The sequence below is a fragment of the Trichomycterus rosablanca genome, chromosome 18 (assembly GCF_030014385.1).
Source record: "Trichomycterus rosablanca isolate fTriRos1 chromosome 18, fTriRos1.hap1, whole genome shotgun sequence".
Lineage (NCBI taxonomy): Eukaryota > Metazoa > Chordata > Actinopteri > Siluriformes > Trichomycteridae > Trichomycterus > Trichomycterus rosablanca.
In genome coordinates, this window is record NC_086005.1 from 25324421 (window position 1) to 25346140 (window position 21720).

Consider the following 21720-nt stretch of genomic DNA (forward strand, 5'->3'; position numbering starts at 1 on the left):
ACATGCAAGCTACTGTATGATGCATTAAATATTTTATTATTTAAAATTGTAATTATTTATTATTATTTTAATTATTTTAATATTTTTTGCAATATGTTTACTGTGTATTTATATTACAAATGAATCCCTTTTTTACATCCCTGATTTTCTGGCATTTTCTGTCGGTCAGATGGATTTTTTTCACCTTTTATCTCACACCGAGGTGGCGAGACACGACAAAGCAACACAGATGATGATTTAATCTAAACGTCTGTGTATGACATTTAAAGTAGCAGAAATGTCAGACTGTTCAGCTCGGCATTCAGTTATTAGTGAGCTAATCAAGTTGGTAAAAGCGGTGTAGCATGTGCCTGTAATTATGATGTTATTATGTATTTAACTACAGTTAATGGATTCAATGAGATTCAAAACGTGTCTCAACGTGAACACATTAAATGTCAATATTTGCTCATTTTGTTAGCAGAAGCTGCTACTTACAAACACTTACATAAACTTAAATAAATATATAAGCTGCTTATTTGTACTTAAAAATTCATAGCGATCACCAGACAACAGTGTTTAATGATTTCTTTACTTTTTAAGGCTACAGAAGTGTAATGTGCTGTCCAGATTCAACTGCATAGCATTAGAATCAAAGATAAAAATCAGTATAGTAGAAGTATACATATATAGGGCAGTTGTAGCCTAGCAGTTAAGGTACTGGACTAGTAATGGAAATTCCCTAAAAAGGGGCCAATCGCTGTTTTTTTCCCCCCTCTTCCCCCTAGACAAAGCCAATCATGTCTGTGTAGATGCCCCATCAGTTAATAGCACTGCTCAGGTTGAACCCAGATCTCAAGGGTAGGCTGGCGTGATACTCCAGCACCACCCGAGCGTTAAAATCTAATAATGATTGTGTTTAATTATTTTCTTCGATTTTTTTTTAATTAATGGCTAAGTTTGAGTGATTCTGCTTCATTTAAAAGTCACTTGTGTGCCTGAACTATATCCACACACCCAACATGATCAGAGACAAGGGATGCAAATTCTAAATGCTGCATCAGCTAGCTTAGAGAGACCCAATAAAATGTAATACTTTATTGAATAAAAAACAACTTAATGTAACAGTAATGTGGATCAGTAATGTAAACACAAATATTATGATCGGAGCTATTTTAGCATTCAAAAAGTTCATGGTGGTGTGTTAGTGTGTGTTGTGCTGGTATGAGTGGATCAGACACAGCAGTGCTGCTGGAGTTTTTAAACACCTCACTGTCACTGCTGGACTGAGAATAGTCCACCAACCAAATATCCAGCCAACAGAGCTCCATGGGCAGCGTCCTGTGACCACTGATGAAGGTCTAGAAGATGACCAACTCAAACAGCAGCAATAGATGAGCAATCGTCTCTGACTTTACATCAACAAGGTGGACCAACTAGGTAAAAGTGTCTAATAGAGTGGACAGTGAGTGGACGTGGTGGTCCTGTTGAAGAACAGGGAACAGGGTGAAAGCAGGCTAAAAAGTATGTAGAGAAACAGATGGACTACAGTCAGTAATTGTAGAACTACAAAGTGCTCCTATATGGTAAGTGGAGCTGATAAAATGGACAGTGAGTGTAGAAACAAGGAGGTGGTTTTAATGTTATGGCTGATCAGTGTATATTGTCATGTTGCAGTGCTGTAATGGTGTTGTCCTTTGCTGCATCAGGATTTTGGTGACTTGCCGTTAATGAATTCCACTTTTTATCAAACAATTCTCAGGAAGAATGTGAGGTCATCAGTCCATAAGCTGAGGTGTAGATGGAGTACATAGCAGACCCAGCAGTTTGTCTGATTTAATGCAGTTCTGCAATTAAAAGCTTGGGGTAATTTTTGAAAGCTGCAGTATATAAAGCATGTTGTGTTTAATGCTGCTAAAGGTCGTACGATCAATTTTTCACAAGGGTGAGAAAGAGAAACTGGATGGTTCTAAATACGTAGGCCCGTGTAACTCTATTTAGAGCAGCATGAGCTTAATTTAAGTCGTTTCTGCTGGAGTGCTGATGACCCGAGTTGTTTATGAGCCTGAAACATTTGGAGAAGACACTGGTCGCTTTAGGATGATATTTTTCACAAATCATTTTCACACATTCTGTTATCCTCCCGTCACACACCACACAAACCCGGCACATCAGATTACACCTACGTACTCCACGTGTAAAAAACCCATGTAATAGCATGCTCTCAAACCCTCTGAGCTGCAGCAAATTACACAAGACTTTGCAAATGAATGTGTTTCCATTATATCCACCCACTGTTTTGGCGTCCATTGTTTTATGCCTCCCACAGGGAGCCCAATATTACCTATTAATTGAAGTTCCAACACTGAAAGCCACGAGTAAACCAGCAATCAGGCTTTTTTTCCCCCTTTCACTTACATTATAAAAAACCAAGCTGTTGGTAAAGCCCCATTATGGTCCTCACCCCTATAACACATCTTATCAGAGTAATAATAATAATAATAGTAATAATAGTGATATTTTCTAAATATATGATGGATTGTGTGGTACGTTGCATGGTGCCAGTGTGAGATTGTCCCTGACACCCCCTCTTTCCAATGACCTAGAATTGTTACGGTTAGGACACATCTTAGTAATAATAATAATAATAATAACAATAATAACAGTAATAATGATGATGATAAAAACTATATTATTAATAATAATTATTATTATTATTATCATTATTACAATGATAAAAACAACAATATTTATTTATTTATTTACTTAGAAATTATTGTTATTATTATTATTATTATAAAATGATGATGATGATTATTATTATTATTATTATTATTATTATTATTATATACCTTTGTAGTTCATTTGTCTGAATATATGATGAATTGTGTGGTGCATTGCCAGTGTGAGAGTGTCCCTGACGCCCATCCTTCCAATGACAAAAATTGTCTAGTATTATGACACAGTTTACCAGAGTAACAGCAATAATATAAATAATAATAATAATAACAATAGTAATAATAATAATAACCATAATAATAACAATAGTAATAATAATAAGAAATAAATAATTGTGATAATGACAACAATAATAATAATAATAATGATAAAACAGTAATTAAATTTTTTTTATTTATTTATTATGTTAATTAATCTCTGTGCTGTTTCAGGCCTGTAAATGAACATTGTCTTTGAGTTAATTTTATTATTATTATTATTATTATTATTATTATTATTATATACCTTTAGTAAATTTTTGATGAATTGTTTGGTACTTTGTATGGTGCCAGTGTGTGAGTGTCCCTGGCGTCCCTTCCTTCCAATGACCTAAAATCGTTTAGGACACATCTTACCAAAATAATAATAATAATAATAATAATAATAAAACAGTAATAATAATAATAATTATAATTATAATATGAATAATATTTATTTATTTATTTATTTATTTATTTATTTGTGTTGATTAATTTTCATTACTATTACTGTTTTTATTATTGTTATTATTATTATTATTACTGTTATTATTATTATTATTACTGTTATTATTATTATTATTACTGATTATTATTATTATTATTACTGTTATTATTATTATTATTATTAATCTTTGTAGTTCATTTTTCTGAATATATGATGAATTGTGTGCTACGTTGCGTTGCCAGTGTGTGAGTGTCCCTGACGTCCCTTCCTTCCAATGACCTAAAATCATCTAGGATTCCGGGCAAAACTCTGCAGTACACAACTGATGCCAGCATCTGCAGTGCCAAGCGAGGGTTTACCGTGGGCACCCCCAAGGCATCGTTATGTAAAGGAAGGATTTATGCTCTCTTTCCGCATGACACAGCTCTCCTCTGGGCTGGTTCGTCCTTCTCTTTCTGATCGAGCGTGATTGCCTGAGATGTGTGTTTTTTTCTGCAGTAGCCTCTCACCCTTACAACTATTCTCTTCTGGAATCAGTGTTGTACATGCTGTGATTCGTGGAGATTATAATGGCCTGCTCGACCCTGATTCTGACTGGCAGGCCCAGAGGCAGAGTCATCATGTCAAGGTCTGTAAAATAAAGACATTAATCATGGAGAGAGAGGGGAAAGTTTAAATAAAAGAAGTTTACTGGTAGCGCTGCAGCAGTTATTGAGGGCACCAGTGAGCGTTTAGTTTCTAGTTTAGTTGAGTTTAGTTCCTTGTCTCTACGGAGACTCTGGGTCTGTCTGAAAACCTAGTGATCTCTCTACATAGATGTATTTTACTTCATACCAAGCTCCTGAGAAGATCATGTCTGAATTCTTAGATTCCTTAAAATGCTTCCTACTGAGGTGCCTTAATTTGAACAATAATCTGATTGAATAATGAGGAAGCATCTGACGCTTCATTAGCGGTGAAGGCAATCCCAGCATTCAGTGGCGGACAAATGCGGAGCAACTAGCAGAGTTCTTTTCAAATGTAAATAATTTCTCATTGATTCTCATTCTCAAGCTGGATGTTCTTTCAAACTTAAACCTCCTTTTATACGGGGTTGGGACCAGTGGCTCCTAAACGCTTGGCTTTTTGGCTACCCCCTCACATACACACAGCCAATCATATATGTGTAGACACCGACATCTGAGCGACTGATAGCACCGCTAAGATTTAAACCCTGGGTCTTAGTAATAATGATTTGGTGCTGGATTGGACCTGTTTCAATGAGAGCTAACAGTCATGATTTGCTTCACCTTGATGAGTAAACAACCTAAGCCCCGTCTCTGATTGGATGACGCATACTAACACCACAATGCATTTACGAATGACAGTGTAATTTTTTGGCAGGGTCATGTGTTTGTATATGTGCTTTGTCATCGCATCACTCTTATTGAAATTAATAGCAGTGTGTTTTGGCAGGTAGCAAAAATGACCTTCTGGGTACTTTTTTCAGATCATGTTGCTGCTGGGGTGGATGCAAGGACAAGAACCACCTACTAGTGATTTATTTAGGCAATGCTATGCTAAAAATTCGGGCAGTAGGGGTTTAAATAGCTAGTAAGCCTAGGATTGGACTTGGACACCCAAATATTACACTGCAAACCAATTTCATTATATATGTATAAAGCCGCCCCCCTTTTCTGTTGTATTACCCTCCACTGCTTGGAAAGTCGTTCTCTAGATTTTAAACATGACTACAGGGTAATAATGTAATTATTTTAAGCAATAAGCTCAATAATAAGACCAGGCACTAATTAGGTAAGTACTAATACTGCTCATAGTCAGTATTCAGATTTATCCAGAATGGTTAGAGCTCCGTACAGACCAATCACGTCCTTTCACATCAAACACAGCAATCCGTCTATTTGTGCAGACGGATTTTGGCCAAATGTGTCACAGATTTAGAAGCATTTAACTCTCCGGAAGGTCACTGGAACCAATTGACCCTGAACAAACCAACAAAAACAGACCCAGACTGTTATTTCTGGTATTTCTTGTCCACCATCTGTAGCATTCTTTTGGCAAAACTGCACCCATCTATCAGCGTGTTTACCAAACGAAGGTTCTGGAATGTGTGGGAGTTTACATACTCAGAACCCGAAGTATTAAAATGTTCATTTGCTAATTGCTGGAGTCTTTTGTTTGTTAGTATGTTCCGCAACATGTTATTAGGAGGTTGTGCTTTCACTATATACAGACATATATACTCAAACAATACGACCAAAAGTATTTGGACACCTGAACATGAGCTTGTCGTACGTCCCATTTTAGAAACAAATAGTTTAAAAAAAGAAGGACCTCTATGTGATCTTTTTAGCTTTAACAACAGCCACTCTTTTCAGCAGGCTCCTTACAAGATTTTGAAATATTTTGTGGGAATTTATGCCCATTAGGTCATAAGATATTAATGTTGGTGTAACGATGGGCTATAGATGAGAGACGAAGGCAGACACACATGCAGAGATGTTATATAGGGTTTATTATATAGGGTGTAGCTTAAGCTAACCTTAAGCTTAATAAAGTACCATCAATACCATGAACATAGATTCTTTGGACATGCTTTTGTGTGTTACTATCAAAGTATCCTCCACTGAATGATCCACAGCCAGTCCTTAAATACCCTAAGCATTCCGCCTGCGGTGAGGTTCAGCTGTGGATCATTAGCATAACCAACCAATAATCATGAGGGGCAGTCAACTTGAAACTATAAACAAACCATCCCCAACCATGTGTTTCCAGTTGTCACATACAAGAAACATGAGCTCCGAGAGCGCAGAGAGGCTGGATTTGTGACAGTTGGTTAAGAAATACTTAATTAATGTTCCAGTTCATTCCAGAGCTGTTCAGTGGGGCTAAAATTGGGTCTCTGTGCACTGGAGGCCACTGGAGTTTCATGTCTTTATAGAGCTTGTTTTGTGCACAGGGGACGGTCATGCTGGAACAGGAAAGAACCTTCCCTAAACTGTTGCTGCAAAGTTGGAAGCATATAATGTCCTTTAAGTAATTGATTTATTACAAATGTTTTAGCTGAAACATGTGAATTCAATAATTAGAAGTGGTGTAATGATACTTTTGTTCATATAGTGTGTGTATATATCCTGGTCAGGGTCACAGAAGGTCCAGTTTCACATTGCAACACTGAGTGCGAGGCAGGAATAATAGGCTGGACAGGGTGCTAGGTAAGTTTTGGGGATTATGGTTGTGATGCATATTAGTATGTTAGAGGTTTGTACACAGATGAGCTTAAAATGAGCAGCAGTGTAATTCAATTAGGAATCTAATCATAGATTATTAGATTTAGAGAAAAAAAAATAATAGTGTTTTTAAAAATACCTTAAAAGATGCAAAGATTGGCACCTGCAGGCGAATATACCCTCCTCAGATGTGTCCACTTTATTTACTATTTTATTTCTGCATTTTCTCCCAATTTAGCATAGTCAGTTTGTCTTCCGCTGCTGGGGGATCCCTGATTGCAGTTGATGTGGGTATTTTTCTGCTCACGCCTCCGATGACCCGCGTGCAGCCCTTAACGGAACCCTTTTTCACCCATGCATTCTGCACAGCCGCCTCTCTACCTGCTAATCAGGGTCCTTACTCAGCATTTGAAGACCCCACCCACAGAGTCCGGCATCCCGCCCTAGCAGAAACGTGTCTGCTGCAGGCACTGCCAATTATGCCCGCTAGATGGCACCCAGTTGACCGGTTACAACACCGAGTTTCGAACCGAGGAGTTCAGAATCTCGGAGCAGGTGTGCTAGAGGAATATCCCACTGCGCCACCTGGGTGCCCTCCCGTGTCCACTTTTTAACCAATAGTTGCATGCCTAGTGATTAGAAACTGCTATTAAGAATGGGCTCATACATAAAATTAGAAGTGTAAATGCAGTAAATAAAAAAGATGAAGAAAATGTGATATTTCCGCCGCACTGCGTAGGTCACGCACTCATGTGAACATACTCAATAAAGTGGGAGAGCTTTTGTTTGGATGCTGCGACACCATCCGTCACTGACTGAGCTGCAGAAGCCAGTGGTGGCAAACCGAAGGTGATGTTCATGGAACGACCGTCCAAAAATGACCTTTACGGAGAAGGTAATAAAGGCGGCTTTTTCTAACACAATTTCTTAATATTACTGGAAGCTTCCACAGCACAGAGGGAGAAAACGTGAAGGTCTGATAAGAATCCAAAATAAAAAATCAACAATCCTAGTTTGTGGTTATTTTTATGTAAAAAGCTTTGCTGAAAAAGTCGATGTACAGAGCAGCCTGTCTTGGGGGGGGGCAGACATAAATGTATAAAATCTGAAACGAGCGGAATGTTAACTGGCAGGAGCGCTAATGGGCGAAGTAGACTGCGAGAGACTTCCCTCACCCAGGGGTTTCTCCATGTCTGAATTCTAATGGGTTTTATTTGCAAAGGGCACTTTCATTTGCACACCAGAATTCTAAAAGACAGGTGATTTAGAGTCCAGCTTTAATTCTCTTGTGCCACACCACACCACATGGCTGGACTGACCCCAGATCAGGGTCAGCCCGCTGAAGATGGGACTCGGTCACGCTTCGTTTCTCACACGGAGTGAATCCAAGCAATTATTTAATTGCTAATTCATTAATTTTGCGCTGGTATTTTCGTCTGCGTTTCATTTCACTTCTCTTGCCGTTTAAGACGGTGCAAGGTGACTGTCATGCTTTGGGTAGATGCAATTACAACACAATTACAAGTTTCGTGAGATAAAACACATGTTTAGACGTGTCATGGCGGAGCGTGGAATGGAACAGACTGGCCGCTGGATAATGTAATAATGTCTTCACGCAAGTTTGGGGTCACAGATTTAGTTCTTAAATTGATTCCATTACCATTCGCCAGGGCCTGGGCTTCAGTTAGGGTTATGTTTTCCATGAAGATCCTTGCAGCGGAGCATATGGAATTTATTTGCTGAGAAAAACTTCAGCATTATTGCTTCCCCTGTTGACTGGAGGATTTTTTAGGGCAATAAATACAGCAGGATTGTCGTGCATACAGATAAGTACAGACAGGTGTATTTTTGTGGCCTGGGATGCTCAAGGCTGGTGTACACAGTGGGATCGTTATTAGTGTTTAGATCTCAGGCTGTGATTGAGCAACGTATGCACATCGACTCAAGACAATCAGTGCAGCTAAAGCGTATTGGGAATTTTTAGCCTAAATTGAAAAAAAAGAAAAACTCATTCTGTTCTTCTGCCTTGTGCAACATTTTTAAAATGTATTCCGATTGGTCATGTAGTGTCTACTTTTTTGCATTCTCCTCCCAGTCTAGTTGTATCCAATCACCCCTTTGCATTTCACTTCCTCTATACTGCTACTAATCTCCACTACAGACCGACAAGAACCGTGTCTGACACACGCCCCCTCCGGCACGTGTGCAGTAGCCGACCACTTCTTTTCACTTGCTCTAGGCGATTTTATATGTGGATCAGCTTTGTGTACGGAGAGTCACACCCTGATCCCACTATCCCTTGTCTCTGTGCAGGCGGCATCAATCATCATGTAGGTGCCCAGCCTGACTTCTCAGCAGAGCTTAGAGAGAAGTCAGCTCTGGTGTGCTAGCATGTTTTACTGCTGTGCCACCTAAGTGCCCGTGTCTACTTTTTTAAATTAATTTTCTCCCCATTTTCCTCTCGATTTAGTGCAGTCAATTTGTCATCCGCTGCTGAGGGATACACGATTGCATCCGAGGAGAGCATGTCTCAGTACACGCCTCTTCTGACACGTGTACAGCCCTGCACTCTGCACAGGCTTCTCTTCTGCCAATCAGGGTCCTTACACAGCGTATGAAGATTCCACCCACACATAGTCCGGTCGTCCCGCCCCTAGCAGATATGGTGGCCAATTAGTATCTGCTGCAGGCTCTGCCAATTATGCCCGCCAGATGGCGCTCAGCTGACCGGTGGCAATGCAGAATTTCGAACCAAGGAGTTCAGAATCTCAGCGCTGGTGTGCTAGCGGACCGCATTTTAACCAATAGTTGCAAGTCCAATGATTACATTTACATTTGTGGCATTTAGCAGACGCTTTAATTCAAAATGACTTACAATTCTGACCGAATACAATTCAAGCAATTGAAGGTTAAGGGTTTTGCTCAAGGGCCCAACAGTGGCAACGTGGCAGTAGTTGGGCTTGAACCGGCAACCTTCTGGTTACTAGTCCAGTACCTCAACTGCTGAGCTACCGCTGATTAGAGTCAAGCGGCAATAAAAATGCGCTCATAAAATTAGATATTTCAATAAAATTAGAAGTTTAAATGCAGTAAAAAGCTTTTAGTTGCTGTAGCATTAGAAGAAAAATCTTTGTGTGGTAAATAAATACTGAATTATTCACTTAATGGAGTAAGTAAGCTGTTTACCACAGGGACAATAGTCAGAGTAAATCTGCACTAAGGGAATTGGCAGCTACATTCATAAAAAGATGAAAAACTAGAGTGGAGTGATACACTGTTACCTATAGAAAACACACCCGAGCTTTAAAACCTGAATATAATGTGTAAAGTGAGTGGATTTTTCTGTTTATTAAAGAAATCATTTTGCTTGTCGGTGTATTTTAAAGGGCCAAGATTAAATAATAATAACAGTGTTTGGTCATAGCCTGGGCATGATTTCAGCACTTTTTATAGCAGTTTAGGACTTCTCCAAATGTAAATTTGTTACAAATGTAATGAACTATGATTGTGTGTTTGCGCTGTGGTGGACTGGCGACTCGTCTGGGGTGTTTTCTACATTTTGCCCAGTAAATCATACCCACCGTGACCCAATGAATGAATGTATGAATGCTGATAATGATAGCATATTTATACTATACGATAACTAGGGTTCTACTAAATTCCCAGGAAAATGTTCTTAATTTTACAGATTTTAAAGAAAAGTGAGACATTTTACAGCAGTCATTAAACTACACTCATAAATTAAATGATAGAATAAATAGAAACTACAATACACAGCACATCTACCTTAACGGTTGAATGTAAACCTAGTACATCCAGCGATAGTGCAAGGCTTCATGTTCTGTCTCAATGATGAAAAATCATCGTACATGTTTTGACCCCCCAACCCCATGTCCACAGAATTGGTTGTTCCAAACTCAGTTACCTGATTCCTGTTTTTAGCAGCTTTACACTGTCATCTTCGACATTTTGACTAACCGATTTGCTAACTGAATTGCCGTAGGATTGCTAGAATGTCTCATAGTGCAAATTAACCAGTAAACGTGAGACACTTCAATGTTTAGCAAATTGCATATTAGACAAGAAAAGGCTCATTTCATGGATGGTGATCATTAAGGTACAGCCTTAACGATAAGTAATTATAATGAATTTAGAAAGTAAGTCTATTCTGTATAATAAAAATTGACCACAATAAAAACATTGACCATGAAAACTAAGTTCGACCCTATACAATATCTTTTTTATTTATTTATTTTTCTTTTCTAAAGTCTCATCGTCTCTACAATTATCTCTAATAGAAATTCATGCAGTGTTACTGATGCTCGGTTGGAATCATCCAGCTATTGTTGCAAAATATTTGTTAAGATTACGGTATATGTAGTTAAGCGAAGGTTCGTAACGTTTGAAACATTTTCTGAATCCAGTAGCTCTGTTCGTTACAGCTGTGCAGTGCTTTGTTTTGCACTGGATGAACTACATGCATATTTAATAAGCAAACACCAGAACTGGATTTTCATTCATTTTCACAGATGTGTTTACTTCATCCACACAGTCCCATCCACTGCCAGAGAACTCCTATACCTGTGTGTGTGTGTGTGTGTGTGTGTGTGTGTGTGTGTGTGTGTGTGTGTACACTTGTGGATATCTTCCATATTGAAAGGTCAACAGTAAGGACGGTACACCTCTGTGCTAATAAAGCAGTATTTACCAGTCCAAATTGGGTACAGTGATGTCGACCAGCGGCGCTACAGAATGTTCTGTGAATGTAAATCAATTCATAACTATGATTCATGTTCATAATCAGACATAAAAGGGTGAATTATGTAATTGGTTATTCAAATTAAGTGGGATTGTTAATAAAAGAAAAATAAATACACTCTAACCTTGCATTTGTTTGCCTCTAGAAAATAAACAACAAAACCTTGATATGGATTAATTAATTTTATATATTTTTTATTTTCTTGTCATCAACCGCTTTATTCTGGTCAGGTATTCTGGTTATTATTATTATTATTATTATTGTTATTATTATTATTATTATTATTATTGTTATTATTATTAGTAATAGTTGTGGTATTATTATTATTTTAATTATTATTATTGTTATTTTTAATTATAGTAATATTATTATTATTATTTTTATTATTGTCATTATTATAATTATTATTAGTAGTATTGTTAGTAGTGATATTATTATTATTATTATTAATTAATATTAATAATATTAGTATAATTATTTTTATTATTAGGGTTGTTATCATTAATATTATTATTGATTATAATAATGTTATTATAATTATTTTTTGTTATTATTAGTAGTAGTAGTGGTATTATTATTGTTGTTGTTGTTGTTGTCATTATCATTATTGTTATTATTAATATTATTATTAATTATAATAATATTAGTATAATTACTTTTATTGTTGTTATTATTATTTTGTAGTGTTAGTAGTGTATTTTTATTATTATTATTATTATTATTATTATTATTATTATTATTATTACAGAGCTATAAGCATGAATTATTTGAAGGTCATTGTAAAGTTTTGGGAATCAAGGCTGACAATCTGGGATGCCAGAACAGGGGACACTAAAAAGCCCTTATTCTAAATGACATTGTGCTTCATTAGCTTTAGCGTTTTTATACCACTCAGCCCAACGCCATTAGTGGGTCACACAGACACACACGAACACACTCGGTTTCAGTGAAGTCGTTTTAAAAATCAAACCCAGCCTTTCATCTTTCTTTCATCTGGATGTGAGTGTAGCGAGATTGACAAAGTAAGGTTATCTGTGTGTGTGTATGTGTGTGTGTGTGTATGTGTGTGGGTGTGTGGGTGTGGGTGTTGGATAGAGCAAGGAAAGATAGCTGTGACTCCTGACAATGTCAATAAATTGTTGTTTTTTTTGTGCCATGGGAGCAACTGCAGAGACTCCAATTCCCCTCACAAGTGTTGTGTCCTCTGTCTGAGAGCATCAGGAGTGGGAAAAAAAGCACATCAGCCACCAGGTTCCATGAGTTACAATCCAGACTAAAGAGAGCATTTACTATTTATACCCAAATTATTAATAAACATGTATTTATATGCACTTTTTAACATACACTACATGAATTTAAGAATTTAGTTTGGTAGAGTTTGGTTGCTCAAGTGGCGCATCTGTAAAACACGCTAGCACACCAGAGCTGGGATTTTGAATACATCGTATCGAATCTCAGCTCTGCCATCGGCTGGGCTGGCTGGCCACATAAACAACATTTGGCTGTTGTTCACCCAGGAAAGGGAGCCGGATAGGGACCTCATAACTGACACAATTACAACATCTGCTGGCTGATCGATTGCGTCTGCGAGTAGTGGAATAATGCTGATCAGGGTGTGGCTCTCCGTACACAAAGCTGATCCATATATGAACTTGCCTCGTGCAGAGGAAGCATAACGCAACTGGGTAAAAATTGGACGTGCTAAAAATCGGGAGAAAAAAGGAGAAAATGCATTTAAAAAAAGGAGCCAGTGGGTTGATAGCACAGCTGAGATTCGAGCCCGGATCTCAGAGGTGGTGGACTAGCATGATAAACTGCTGCACCATCTGAGTGGCTAAAATATATTTATAATATTAATAAATGAATCTCTAAAAATGAATTTATATTTATTTCAGGTCACTGATTGGTTGTGGTAGTTTTTGTACACAAGCCCTTTGTGGGAGCGAGATATTCATAAATGTGTTTGCAGTATCCTGTCACAAAATAGATCCGTTTTTCCAAGTCCTTTAGAAATCAGCCGACAGCGGCGTAAAATATTGCACGTTTTTCTTATTAAAAAGACGTTTAAAAATAGCCCTGCTCGTCTAACGGTAAGCATTGTGTTGAACGCGGCCCTTTCTTCATCTTTCATGCACATGCAAATTCAATCTTAATCTGCTATTAAACCTCCCCTTCCTTGCAAAAAAAAAAATTGCTAAGCCTCCTTTGAAGCAGCCGCTGATGACACCGCATTAAAAATTAACTTTCCTAACCCGTGCCAGGATGAGACGCGCCAGGCCATCCCGCGCTGAGCCACCACAGCCATGATGAGAAACGCTCTAATACAGTTTTCGTAATGCATGCACGTTCCAGTACCACAGAAAATGCATCCAGGCTGTTTATTCGGCCTGCTTAGTGCCCAGTCGCGCCTTTTAGATGCTACCCGACGTGATGAAAGGGAATACACTTCATTTAGATGAAATTGGCTTGCTGTCTGCTCTGCCCTGATAAGCGGCTATAAGGCAGAATTATTTCATTATATATGTATTTATTGTGTTATGCTGATTTAAAGCTGCCTCAAATGTACCGGAATGCTTGTCTGTCTGGTGATGGAACTCAGACTCTCAAAGCCGTCCATGGCTTCACATCAGAACACACTTTAGGGGCTTTCCAAAGAGCACAGATCTCCAATCTTATAAGCCTATGGGTCGTTAGAGACTGGAGATTTGATTTTATGACCGAGCAGGTCATTTCCCAAAGGCGTACGCAATCTGTGACTCTGACATCAGCAACTTTAAAGTTTAATTGAAGGGGGTTGGGGGGAAGGGGTGTTGACTACATATACTGTATATGTATGTATGAACCCATTTATCCAAATATACGCTTCAGCTTTATTGGTACTTACACACATATGCAAGTCAACCATTCCGTGGGCACTGATGCACCACATACCTTAAATGTTGGCTTTAAAATCACTCACTGATTTAACAGCCTGAACGTGGACTCATCTGACCATAGCACATGTTACTTTACACCAGGGGTGGGCAATTAAATTTTCCAAGGGGCCACATAAGAAACTGAGACTGTTGTGGAGGGCAGTCAATATCAATATTCTCTTTATAAAAAGCAGTAAATTAATTGTAATAAATTCTGATAATCTGTTACTGTTCAGATGTTACAATCAGAAAATGAGAAGTAGGCAGAGCAAAAACATCAACATTATTTCACTATTTAATCAAATAATTTCTCAAAAACAAATGTGAACAAAATGTGCAGGTTTTTTAACTTTACACAAAGTTCTTTTGTTTTTTTGTTTGGAGTCTAATAACCTCATTTGCTGTTTTTCACTCCTTTGTTATTGTTGGATATTCTTTTTAAAATCACAAAGCTGATCTTAACAGCTTCAGTTCAGTCCTTGTTGCTTTTGCAGTTTAGTTAGCAACGCTTCAGGTGTGATGCTCCGCATCGTTCATGTTCTTGTATTTCTCTGTTTAGTAGCGTAACAGCGATTTAAAACCTAAATTGTGATCCTTAAACAGCTTTACATCTGACTTCAGTAAATAAATACTTCAGAAGTCCATGTCTTGTTAAAACTCTATCGTCTCTATCAGTCACACTCAGTTCTGTTCACCAACACATTATGAAGCTGGATACATTGGCACACACGTAATCGAAACTTACGGAAATGTAAAGACATAGCCGTCCCGTCAGAAAAACACAATCCTGTTATATGGCATGTGTGATGTACATTTATTTTTGTCTGATTTTTAATTGCCACGGACCTCATGCAGGCCGGTTGGGGATGTTTCCGTACAATGCCCAGGTCTTCTTTACACTGTCTTTAAATCCATCTGAAATGGGCTGGGGTTCAGAGAACTTTAAAATTGAGTATTCGAAGACATTTCTTGAGCAAAGGTGGACTGTGTTAAGGAACAATGGTTTTCAGTGGTACTTTAAGCCCATGTGGCTATATTTATGACACTAGAATGACGGTTTCTCATGCAATGCTATAAGATATCAGTTAGAAGTTAGCAATGGGCCTGGCTTAAATGCTTAAAGGTCATTTTTACAAATGAATAAATAATTACATTTATTTTGTTAGTGAGTTTACTGTGACAATACCTGATTACGGTTGGATGCCCCTGTTGGCCCCTCACAGTTCTGGGGTCCAACTTGAGCTCTGATCAGTCACTTTTAGAATGCACATGTTTTTCAGGTACCCCAGTTTTCTCCCACCATGTTGCACTTGGTGTGAATGACTTTTGAGTGAGTTTATCCTGAGATGACTGTTGTCCCATTTAGGGTGTATTCCTGCCCAGCGTTCCTGAAATAGCCTTCAGATAAACCCCGACTCGGACCAAAATGAAACAGTGAATAAATGAAAGAGTTTATTGATGAGAAGCCTGGAGTAAAGGCTTGGAAATGCACGGCTAATCATCTTAATATGAGAGCGAATACACCAGCGCATTATTCTTCTTCTGTAGAAGCCGGTTGGCTGTGAGCATAAATCTTTTGCGGAGGACACACACACTCCGCTGTCCTTATATTAGCGGTATTTTGTTGAAGGCACAAACAGCAAAACGCTCTGGCTGTTCTATTATTTACGGATTATCTCTGTCCAGATGAAAAATGAGCCCGGGCATCGGCCTTTGATTCTCGAAAGCGCACTTCGTCTAGTGTTTCGTCCAATTACGGACGCAGCAGTCGTTCTGTGTTTGCATTTTTCATCATTTTAGTCACCCGCAGAACCCTACGAGTTGCCCCGATTTTCCCTCTTCGCGACCTTGGCGTCGGGCGGCGGCTCATACTTCTTTGTTTTGTTCCTGCGCTGACAAGCTCTCGGCCGGACACATTCGTTATAAATGACAAGCAGCGACGATGAATGCTTGATTTGCTGATGCATTTCTGAGCAGCAGGGGAAATAGCAGGACATCAGAACGAGAGCGAGGGGGAGCGTTTAATATTTTTTGGGAGCGTGAACTGCAGTGTATTATGGGAAGGTCTGATGGGAAAACACCTGATCTTTCAGCTGATCTTGACTCCTCTCTATTCAACTCTTATAAAAGTGGTGGAGCTCCAGCCTTGACTCCTGTGATAACAAACGCCCTTGACTGGCACTGCGGACCGCTGCCTGCCAAGCACTGGCACGATGGGACACATTCTCTCATCCATGTCCCTAAAGTAGTTCAGCTAAAGTAGTTCAACACAGGACTCATTACTAACCCACCCAGAAGTGAAATGATTTATAGTTCCTTTCAGCAATAATAATAAAACATGATTTGTATAAAGCAGTGTACAGTTTTCTTCCTTCAAACTTCAGATCTGTCTTGGCACCAGACCGCAAAAATGGGCACATCAGACCCCAAAAATAAGAAAATCAGACCCCCAAAAGGAAGAAATCAGACCCCAAAATGGAGGACATCAGACCCCCAAAAAGGAGGACATCAGACCCCAAAAAAGGAGGACATCAGACCCCAAAAAAAGAGAACATCAGACCCCAAAAAGGACATCAGACACCAAAAAGGAGACCATCAGACCCCAAAAAGGAGAACATCAGACACCAAAAAGGAGAACATCAGACCCCAAAAAAAGAGAACATCAGACCCCAAAAAGGACATCAGACACCAAAAAGGAGAACATCAGACCCCAAAAAGGAGAACATCAGACACCAAAAAGGAGGACATCAGACCCCAAAAAAAGAGAACATCAGACCCCAAAAAGGAGAACATCAGACACCAAAAAGGAGAACATCAGACACCAAAAAGGAGAACATCAGACACCATAAAGGAGAACATCAGACCCCAAAAAGGACATCAGACACCAAAAAGGAGAACATCCGACCCCAAAAAGGAGGACATCAGACCCCAAAAAGAAGAACATCAGACCCCAAAAAGAAGAACATCCGACCCCAAAAAGGAGGACATCAGACACCAAAAAGGACATCAGGCACCAAAAATGAGAACATCAGACATATTGACCAGTATGTTAACCCCAGTGGACTAAAAGATCAGTACCAGACAGACCTTACAAATGCTGAATGGGAGCCAATTTCGATGGACAAACTACAAAATCATGTGCATAATAACAAAATGTAAAATGTAAATAACCCCAGAAGAGCAGAGGCTGTTATAGCCGCAAAGGGGGGCGGGGGGATTATTAAGTAAATGATCATAGTTTTGAAAGGGTTCATGGTCGGGTGTTAACATACGTACATGTCACGTCTGCTTGAAGGGTGCAATGTAGGACAATGCTTTACAGTACAGTACAGTGTGAAAATGTAATCTAGCACACACACACACACACACACACACAGCATTAAAAGTGGCCTCTACCTTTAACTGAATGGCTAATCAGGAAAAGTAATCAATTAAATGCATGATTACTTATGATTTTAATAGCTCCATCATTTAGGAAGAAGATCTGCTCTGGGCTACGCTGTTAACTGTTAGCAATAGCTGTAATTAGACACAGCCAATTCTCATTTAGCATGATCCACTAAGTAATTAGCATCTCATTCTCAGAAATATCACCCTACCGCTGTTTCCAGAATACGCTCGGAGTGCATTGTCTGCACCGAAACGCCGCTGCAGGAGCACGCCAAACGTTCGGACTCGAACCCTGACCGTTTTTTTTTTTCAAATTACTGCATATAATAAACAACAATGAGCTTCGGGATTTGATTGGTGCTTATTCCAGCGTCTGTGGGTTATTAAACAGCTGGATCAAACAGTGAGGACTGGTCCTGTTGTATATTTAAGTTAGAATTGATTCTCGCGTCGACGCTCCAAAAAAGGAGAAGCTGGGTGCTGCGGTGCACGACCCGTGAAAAAAAGGACTTTCATTAAAGACCTAATGTAATGTTTATCGATATCGCTGTTGTCGTCATAAAGGAAGTAATAGCTCTGATAAATATGAGAGAAAACCAGGAGCTTATACCAGAATGAAACTTAACTTTTGCTCTGATATTTTTTTATCTGTAGTAAAATTCTGCAGTATTGAAATTTATAGTTATAATAAAATGGACTCTGGTTTCCATCCAATAAATGTATTCTCTTAAAAGATTTCCCCTCCTGAGGGGAGAAAGGAAGGGTAAAGGGTGTAAGTAGGGTCTTTTACATGCATTACATGAATTACATGGCCGAAAGTATGTAGACACCCCATAACTAGTAGTTTTAGCAATTGATTCAGTTATACCTGTACCTGGTAGATGCAAGTTTAGAAAATATTGTTTTGTTTTTCAGATGGACAGACAGACACTTTATTAATCCTGAAGGAAATTAAGGATCGGGATTTTAGCATGGCGACAAAGCGAAGGTCCATGATAAAATGATTTTTAGTACAATAATTATTTTTTCCTACTTTGATACCGGTTACGCTGTTCTGTTTTGCACTACTCGAACCCTGTATATACTCATATCACAATGTTAATACTCTATATTTGAGTGGGCTGCTCAGGTGGTGCAGTGGTAAAAACACACGCTGGAACCAGGGCTGGGATCTCAAATACATTGTATCGAATCTCAGCTCTGCCTGTCGGCTAAGGCTGAGCAGCCACATGAACAACGATTGGCCTGTTGTTCAGATATGGGCGGGACTAAGCCGGATGGGGTCTCTTTCCCATGACTGGTGCAATTACGATCTCTGCTGGCTGATTGATGGCGCCTGCACAGAGATGAGAAGAGTGCTCTCAGGGTGTCTCTCCGTACACAACGCTGAGCTGCACTGCACTTGTCAAATTATAGGTGATAAAATGCATATGGCATGCTGCCTATGTGTTGGAGGGGGCGTGGATTAGCTTTGTTCTCCTCAATCAGAGCAGGGATCGGCATTGGTGGAGAGGAAGCATGACGCCATCGGGCAATTGGACATGCTAAAAGGGAGAAAAAGGGGAGAAAATGCATAAACAATATGCAATAAATTGTTGTACCTAGTTATAATATAGATAGATAGATAGATAGATAGATAGATAGATAGATAGATAGATAGATAGATAGATAGATAGATAGATAGATAGATAGATAGATTGTATTTTTGTTTTATATTAATATTGCAGTGGGTCTCATTGACACGGTTTTGTTTACTACTACTGTTAGGTAAAATATCAAGTTGTCCATACACTTTTGGTGACTTGTCTTGTTTTAATTCCCCCTTTCAATGTTAACAACCCCAACACCCTTAGCCATTAACTTGGTTCTTGGCTATGCTCGTAAATGATTCTCTTAGTGCTCTACCATTAACATTAAAAAAATTAAAATCCTACTAGGCCTGGACATAGGCTCACATTTTTATGTGCACTTCAGCTATATAAGCTCAATTCTTAGTATGATTAAACTAAGAATTACGAGGTTACTCTGATTGTCTGTCTGTGATGAGTCTCTTTCTGTGAGCACTCAGGTTTTGCAGGGCTTTTTCTCTCAGACTCAGTAAATGACACTGAAGCAGAAGATCTGAGGAGATCTTGAAGCTCCCTTGATGTTGTAACGACTACAATGACAATAAAGTCTGTTTACCTTTAAGATGAACTAGAATGTTAACTGTGAGGGGATCTGATCATTTAAAATCAGCAACTGACCGTGTTAGTGCTATAAAGGCTCATTAAAAAAAAACCAAAAAACAATGATTTTGTTTATTTTAATGGTAATGGTTTTATAAGTATTGAATAGTGTCCACAAACTTTTGACCATATTCTATACGTTTTACAATGTTGAAAAAGGTTTCTGTCAGTGATGTTGTTCTCTCTCTCTCTCTGTGTGTTTCTTCCAGCTGTTCTCAGGGTGACGTGGTGACACACACGGCCTGGCTGAACAGGTCGAGTATATTGTACGCCGGTGAGGATAAATGGTCCGTGGACACTCGAGTGAGCCTGGTTACCTTTAACCGTGATGAGTTTACTATTAAGATCGAGAATGTGGACGTGAGTGATGAGGGGATGTACGTGTGCGCCGTTCAGACGAGCAGCAAACCCAGAACCACGTCCGTCCACATCATTGTGCAAGGTGAGCGTGCATTTTTGTCAGCTCTTGTATTGGACGTGCTATGTTGTAGCGTTGCTGTATGTATGAACAGATTTACCTTGTGGGCTATAAAGGCTCCAGTTTCGTACTGTATAAACAACTGCATTAGAATGAACTGCTAATAAACTACTTTCGAAATTAACTATGTGCTACTTCGGTGGAAGCAAGAAAATTAATCCACTGCTATAGTTGAGGGGTCTTTTCATCACATGTATGACCAAAGTATGTAGACACTCAATAACTGGGTATTATTATTATTATTAGATATGCAACGATTATTTATAATCAGATGCATTTCTAATTACCCACTACCTGCTAAGATCTGGAAATCCAGGGTTCAAATCTCAGTGGTGCTCTCATTTACATTTACATTTTCAACATTTAGCAGACACTTTTATCCAAAGCGAAGTACAGTAGTGTGACAGTATACAGTCTAAGAAAATGAGGGTTAAGGGCCTTGCTCATGGGCCCAACAGCATCAACCCAGCAGTGGTGGGGCTTGAACCGGTGACCTTCGGATTACCAGTCCAGTACCTTAACCACTAGGCTACAACATCCCAGCCGGTCGAGTGTCTGCATGTTCATGATTGGCTAATGCCTGTAAAGTGGGGTGGCCTAAACAGCCTAGCCATTGGGATGCCTGTCCCAAGCATGGATTGAAACAGAAGGGTTGTATCAGGAAGGGCATCTGGCATGGATCTTTGTCAAGAATGGACATGCAGACCAGATCTACGTTGACAAAAATAGCATACATTTTACCCAGACACCCAAATTCTTGTGGAGAGCCTTCCAAAAGGAGCAGAGGCTGTAATAGCTGCATGGTGGAGTATTAGAATGGAATGCTCAACATGTTAATAAATAGGCGTACACATACTTTTGGCCATATAATGTATTTTACATTATGTATTAGGATCTAACTTAATTTATACAAATCAGGACGAATCATTTTACGTACACCACAGGACCGCAGCAGGGTGTAGTCCGAGCCTGGCTGGACCTAAATCTAGTGCTGTTGTGCTGTGCTGTGTGGTGTGATGTACACTGTCCTCCTTTATTTACAATTGTTTATAAGCATTTCTGTGCTATCTGGTACAAACACCTTGAACTGTACGTAAAATATTAAAGCTTTAATGAAGTGGGTAATTATGCAATTAATGTTGATGACCATAAAACCTTGGAGATATAGTTTTTTCCTCCATCAGTAGCTTCTGTGTTAATGTGATTGATGAGAGTGTCATTGTTGTACGCTGGTGCACCGAGTCGTGACGGCACAGCACACGTGATTCAGGTAGAGTCCAGATCCTGGAATCTTCGGAATAGAAAAGGGTTATTAATC

The 21720-nt window shown here is 39.0% G+C and overlaps 1 protein-coding gene across 6 annotated transcripts in view; it reads left to right on the forward strand.

Annotated features, from left to right (window-relative positions):
- The window catches only part of ntm (neurotrimin), a 377150-nt gene that overhangs the window by 307785 nt on the left and 47645 nt on the right, over positions 1-21720 (forward strand). For 5 of the 6 annotated variants that reach the window (XM_063013663.1, XM_063013665.1, XM_063013660.1 and 2 more), the window contains one exon: positions 20134-20366. In XM_063013663.1, the coding sequence (XP_062869733.1) occupies positions 20134-20366 (233 nt within the window). Of the gene's footprint in view, positions 1-4000; positions 4031-20133; positions 20367-21720 lie in introns of those variants that run through there. The other variant, XM_063013664.1, reaches the window with a different exon arrangement.